Genomic DNA, 6,878 nt, shown 5'->3' on the forward strand with positions numbered 1-6,878 from the left:
TTTAGAATATAGACAATAGCGTCATTGTTACGCATTTCTTCATTTTATCTGTGTCGGACATTTTTTAATTTATAGTTAGATGTCAGTGCGTGCCTATACTGTATTAGTGTCTGCTGTATTAGAATATTTATTACTTTATGTGTCTGTAACTGGCGAGCGCCAGGTTGCGTAATCTAGCAATCATTTAAGCAGCGCGTTTCGGCGCCAGTGTTGCCATTTTGTGTTTATTTCTCTGTTTGGTTTATATGTTTTCGTTAAATAGTTGTATACGTGGCACTGCCTTTTTCTTTTCCTGCAGTCTGAGTCGTTTAAATTATTCATTATAAAATGTAATGGGCTAGACGCAGTTGGAAAATGTATAAGTCCAAAATTAAAGGTATGTTTCTGTGTTTTTGTGCTATAATTCGTATTTGAGTATTTATGTATAACTGCATTTTTCAGTTACGTGTCAATAAAGATTCTGTAACCTTACAAAAGACTGACGAGAGAAGAGGCACCAATCTTGGTTGAACATCGGGCGCCGCTACAGTAACTTTAATTTGGCAACTGCGTCATCAGGTGAACTACTTTATCGGTTTGTGAAGTTAGAGCGCTCATAATGTCGCTCGAAGTTACCGATCAAAATGCTGGCTTAACCCAAAAAGACCATGAACTTGAGCCAATCATAATCGACGATCGTAATATAACTTTGCGTCGGAAACGTGTAGAACCTGAGGTAGAGGATCCGTATTCCTCAAAACTAGATTTGTTAAATCGAACTGAAAAGAGATTGAATATTCGTATTAACGAAGTTGACGAGTTGTTGTTAACGAGCAATGAAGTAGAGATATTGCAGAAACGCATGGCTGATGTTTTTGAAACAAGGAGACAGTTTGAACATTTACTTGGCGAAGTGCTCGCTAGTGCGCCTACGGCTGAGCAAGAGCGTATGGGCGATAAAAAGGATCATTACAAAATGTTAGTGTCGAATCTTATGAGCAACACGAGACAAACGTTAGACCGATTAAGGCAAGAATGCTCCTCGCGTAGATCGACAGCAAGTCGCAGTAGTGCCTCATCCAGTGCGCTATCGGCATTGACTAAGCAACGGCACAAAATTAACGAAGAAATGGCCGCATTGCGATCAGAGTTAACATTTATTAAAGAGGCGCACAACACCGAAGTTACGAAACTGCGTAGCGAGCATGAGGTGGAAATTGTAAATTTGAACAAACGAATAGCTTCTCACAGCGCTCGCGCCAGTGCATGTCTTGAGGCAGCCATGATCGAAAACCCTTACGGCATTCACGAGTCCGATCTTAATTTTAGCAGCATTCCCCGTGGCTCTGGCACCGGCAACGTTCGCGAATGGGTAAACAACGCTGATAGGCAAAAAAGAGGTCTAGAAACAAATGAAGCGACGCGAACAGAGCAAAGAGCGCGCGAGCAGCCTGCCAATGTGATTACAGACGAGATGGAACCGAGTTCTCGTTTGTCCGCCTCCCGGAGGCAACCTTTGTTGGGAACTCGTGGTGACGCGAATGGTCATAGGGTTTCTCGTTATACCGAGGATAGTCTAATACCGAGCTTCCGTTTACCGGATGTCAAAATAGATGTTTTTGACGGCAATGTTTTAAAATTTCCAGCTTGGGAAACCGCCTTTAACGCTTTGGTTGAACAACGGTCCACATGTACAGCGCATAAGTTGAATCTCTTAAGCCAATATTTGGTGGGCGAACCAAAATCGTTAGTAGAAGGATATCTTTTACTCCAATCCGACGATGCTTACTTCGAAGCTAAAACTAGGCTTAAACAGCGCTATGGGAACGACAGCGTTATCGGAAAAGCATTTTACGACAGGCTAAGTTCGTGGCCAAAATCTTAACCAGAGATCCGAAAAGACTGCGAAATTACGCTGATTTTCTTATGCAAGTTGTGGCAGCCAAAACAACAATTCACAGCTTGGGAGTGTTGAATTTTCCACAAGAAAGTAATAAAGTACTTTCTCGATTGCCTGAATTCATAATTTGTAAATGGCGCGACTATTTATATCGGCATCAAAGGGTAACTCCTGGCAGTCGCTATCCAACGTTCGAAAATCTCGTGATGTTTATAAATGAACAGTCGGAACGAGAAAATATTCCTGAACTGCATGATCTTTCGTCTAACCGCCAAACTAATAACCGATACCCGAACGTACAGCCTCTTTCCAGAGGACACATGTATAAATCCTTACACGCTCAAGTTAACGAAAGTATGAGTCGCTCTCCACAATGTAGTTATTGCAAGTCGAACCATCATATAGACAACTGTACTACGTTCGACACATTGTCCCGTGAGGATAAAATGTCCTTCTTACGTTTTAAGGGGTTATGCTTCAGCTGTGGTTCTAGCACTGCGCATTCGGCACGTTATTGCAAGAATAGAGTCGTGTGTAAAATTTGCAAAAAGAAGCACCTGACGGTCCTGCATATAGAATGGAAAACACGCGCCCCTGCGACTACATCACGATGTACTAGTGTTTGTGAGAATGTTGGCGTGATGGATGGTTGCGATAACGCCATGATAGTACCTGTGTGGGTAAGGGCGGCAGACAACCCTGGTCAAGAAATGTTGTCGTATTGTATACTAGACGATCAGTCAAATAAATGTTTTATGTCGGAAGCTCAACAACGTGACCTTAAGTTGCCCGGAGTAGAAACGCATCTCAGTATATCTACGATACAAGGTCAAAGCGTCGCGACATCTTGTGAACGTATTCGAAACATAGAAGTATTCAGTTTCGATCGGCAGTCGATGATTCCCGTATCTTCGCTGTACTCCCGACCCACCATTTCGTTTAATGCAAGTCAAGTACCGCGACCCGAAGTAGCAAAGCAATGGCCTCATCTTAAAACGATCGCGGAAGAATTAACCCCGTTTAAACCTAACGTGGAAGTAGGGTTGCTGATTGGTAGCAATGTTCCAAGTGCGATACGGCCAAGGCAAATAGTGTGCGGCAATGAAGATGAGCCTTACGCACAAAAGTCGCTACTAGGCTGGGGTATAGTCGGTGTTGTTTGTAAAGATCATTCTGATGTTCGTGGAGCCGTAGTGCATCGAACGGTGTCAAGTGTATGCGCTTCAAGTAAATTTCATTTAACGCACCAAGCTAAAGAGATACTGAATCCAAACTCAGTTTGCAAAATCCTAGAAAACGACTTTATCGAAAACGATAAGAGCAATCCAATGTCACGGGAAGATAAAATGTTCGTGGACTTGTTAAATATTCATACCGTACGTCGAAAAGACGATCACTACGAAATGCCGCTACCGCTAAGGAGTGCTGAGTTAAAGCTACCGAACAACCGCCCACTCGCACTTAAGCGATTGTTTCAACTAAGACGCCGGTTCATAAGAAATCCTAAATATTACGAGGATTATAAAGTATTTATGTCCCGTATCCTAAAAGATTGCTGTGAAACAATTGATGACAAAGATCTAATGGATCAACTTAAGGTAAAGCGTTGCTTTAAGCCGGAAGGATTCGGAGATTTGAAGACCGTAGAAGTGCATCATTTTTCGGACGCCAGCGAGAAAGGGTATGGACAGTGTTCTTACTTACGTCTTATAAATGAAAATGGTGAGGTCCATTGTTCCTTTATTATCGGCAAATCAAGAGTAGTCCCTTTAAAACCTATCACGATTCCACGACTAGAATTAACCGCGGCTGTTGTGTCTGCCCAAATGAGCGCCTACCTTAGAAAGCACCTAAGTTACGAAGGCTACAAGGAATTCTTTTGGGTGGATAGTCAGGTAGTGCTCGGTTATTTAAATAATGATGCAAAGCGATTTCAGGTTTTCGTTGCCAACAGAATCCAGAAAATCAGAGATGTATCGAAGCCAGAGTATTGGTTTCATATCTGCGGAAAAGAAAATCCAGCAGACCTAGCGAGCCGTGGTGTGTCATCTTCCCATTTACTTAAAGACGATTCGGTGTGGCTTTATGGACCGAACTTTCTGTGGGATCAAAATTTAACCGTGAATGACGGAAATTTCACTTTAACACAAGACGTGGAGAAACTGCTTCAATCAGAGACGAAGAAAAGTAAGGTGTTGAAAGCCCGTGCTGATGAAATGGAAGCAGGTTTTTTGTTCGATTTATCTAGATTAAATAGGTTTTCTTCATTTTTTCGTGCAAAAAGGGCGTTGGCGAATTGTATGATGTTACGAGACAGATTGCGGAAAGTAGACCTACCCCTCAGCTCACGAGTTAATTGCCATCGCATGGAACGTGCTGAGCGTTTAATTATTCTTTGTTTGCAGAGAGAACATTTTAGTTCCGAAATCGAAATTCTGAGTAAGACGTTGGAGTGCGACAAAAACAGCAAAACTTTGAAACGCAGTAATAATTTATTTCGGTTGAACCCGTTTGTTGATACCGAAGGTGTATTGCGAGTCGGTGGACGATTAATCCATGCAAATGTAAATATTAATGTAAAAAACCCTCGTATATTACCGCAGAAGTCCCACATCACCGAACTAATAATTCGATGGCACCATGAAAGGATGAACCACATGGGTCGAGGAATTACTCACAACGACATTCGACAAAGTGGTTGGTGGGTGATTGGAGGTTCGACAGCAATTAGAAGCTACATAAATACGTGTGTCGTGTGTCGAAAAATACGAAGGCCAACCGAAACACAAAAAATGGCAAACCTTCCGAGGGATAGAGTAATAGACGTAGCCCCCTTTTCATATTGTGCTGTTGATTTGTTTGGTCCGTTTTACGCTAAGGAAAGACGGTCTGTGTTAAAACGTTATGGTGTGTTGTTCACGTGCATGGCATCTCGGGCAATTCACATAGAAATTGCAAATTCACTGGATACCAGTTCTTTTATCAACGCTCTACGCAGATTTTTAGCTCGTCGTGGCCCGGTGGCTCAAATTAGATCCGACTGTGGCACAAATTTGGTGGGGACATTCAACGAACTACAAAAGGCGGCGAGAGAATTAAACTCTGAGACAATCTCGACCTTCCTTCTGGAGTCGAGCTGTGATTGGATCGACTTTAAATTCAACCCGCCCCATTCTAGTCATATGGGCGGTGTATGGGAAAGGCAAATTCGAACTGCCAGAAACGTTTTACAACCCTTACTTTTGCAGAACTCGCAACAATTAGACGACGAAGCTCTTCGCACCGTCATGGTCGAAGTCGAAAACGTTGTGAATTCGAGACCCCTTGCCACTGATCTTCTGAATGATCCCGGAGCTCCTGAACCAATTACCCCAAATCATCTATTAACAACAAAATCACGTGTTTTATTACCTCCTCCAGGTTCCTTTCAAAAGGCCGATCTTTACGTTCGATCCAGATGGCGTCGTGTTCAGTTTCTAGTGAACCAGTTTTGGTCACGCTGGAGGAAAGAATTTCTACTGTCACTTCAGCCAAGGCAAAAGTGGGTGCAAACAAAGAACGACATTTCAGTTAACGACGTCGTACTACTGGACGAACCGAACTCTCCACGAAATAAATGGAAGATGGGACGAGTGTTGGAGATTTTCCACAGCGAAGATAAACTGGTTCGACATGTACGAATTTTGGTAGCAGATGACCAACGAGACAAATATGGCAAACGTACAAAACCGCCGAGCATCATACTTCGCCCCATTCATAAACTAGTACGTCTTTTAAAGAATTCGCAGCGGGACGATTCCCCAACGGAGAGCCACTAGAACTTGTATATGACGTATTACTCGTTTAATTTACTCGTTGAATAGTTTCAGAAGTGCTGTTAAATGCTACAGTAAGCTAATAGAACTAAAATATTTAAAAATGTTTCTAATTTTGTGAAATTGTATAACATTTTTGGGAAGCCATGTAACTGGCGAGCGCCAGGTTGCGTAATCTAGCAATCATTTAAGCAGCGCGTTTCGGCGCCAGTGTTGCCATTTTGTGTTTATTTCTCTGTTTGGTTTATATGTTTTCGTTAAATAGTTGTATACGTGGCACTGCCTTTTTCTTTTCCTGCAGTCTGAGTCGTTTAAATTATTCATTATAAAATGTAATGGGCTAGACGCAGTTGGAAAATGTATAAGTCCAAAATTAAAGGTATGTTTCTGTGTTTTTGTGCTATAATTCGTATTTGAGTATTTATGTATAACTGCATTTTTCAGTTACGTGTCAATAAAGATTCTGTAACCTTACAAAAGACTGACGAGAGAAGAGGCACCAATCTTGGTTGAAGATCGGGCGCCGCTACAGTGTCTAACCACTGATTCTATTTGAATAAGGTGATAAGTGTGTATTTGTTTTGTTGTTTCCCGTACCCGTTGGCCTACTTAGTCACAATTTGAAAACCTCTTTAGTACTCGTCACTCGTCAGTACTGTTCAGTCCCCCACCAACGTGTAATAAACTTCAAGCAAGAGTCAGAGTGTATTTTCATATGGACTTTTTTCGATTTAAATAGAAGCCATATTACGGGGTTTGGGTGCAGGGCCGCGCCCTTTAAGACCGCCGTAACATCGTTTTCAAATTACTTAGTTCAATTTCCCATTCCCGTATCCAGTGATTCCAGCAGTACGATAGCCCCGCATAGCCATGGCATCTGTTCCCGCCCGTATTCCCGACGTCCTCAAATGCTTGAAGGACAAATATATTTATGCCGAGAAGCTGATGTTGAAGCCTGCAGGGCTGGCGCCCTTACGTGAATTGGTTCCCGCCATCGACAGTGACTTTGATCGTTTGATGAACCTGTGCCAAACGTCTACCGAGCTCGAATTGTTTGAAGGCACGGAAATATGTAAATCTACCGTCCAAGAGGAAAAGGACGAATTCGATGCACACGTTCGTTCGTGGATCGAAACCACCGATAGTGATTTAATAGACCACTCCAGTGAGTTTCATCGTTCCCC

General features: G+C 42.5%; 2 protein-coding genes across 2 annotated transcripts; both read left to right on the forward strand.

Annotated features, from left to right (window-relative positions):
- Positions 1-24: 24 nt before the first annotated feature.
- On the forward strand, positions 25-2,228 carry LOC113475454. Its single transcript, XM_026839628.1, has 2 exons — positions 25-376; positions 442-2,228. Exon 2 carries the CDS (start codon positions 599-601, stop codon positions 1,862-1,864), a length of 1,266 nt encoding a protein of 421 aa, XP_026695429.1. The 5' UTR covers positions 25-376; positions 442-598; the 3' UTR covers positions 1,865-2,228.
- On the forward strand, positions 2,086-5,958 carry LOC108950654. The gene is made up of 2 exons (XM_018816684.2): positions 2,086-5,553; positions 5,677-5,958. The coding sequence occupies exons 1-2, from the start codon at positions 2,086-2,088 to the stop codon at positions 5,695-5,697; spliced, it is 3,489 nt and encodes a 1,162-aa protein (XP_018672229.2). The 3' UTR covers positions 5,698-5,958.
- The last annotated feature ends 920 nt before the right edge of the window (positions 5,959-6,878 follow it).

The sequence above is a fragment of the Ciona intestinalis genome, unplaced genomic scaffold (genome assembly GCF_000224145.3).
Source record: "Ciona intestinalis unplaced genomic scaffold, KH HT000528.1, whole genome shotgun sequence".
Classification (NCBI taxonomy): domain Eukaryota; kingdom Metazoa; phylum Chordata; class Ascidiacea; order Phlebobranchia; family Cionidae; genus Ciona; species Ciona intestinalis.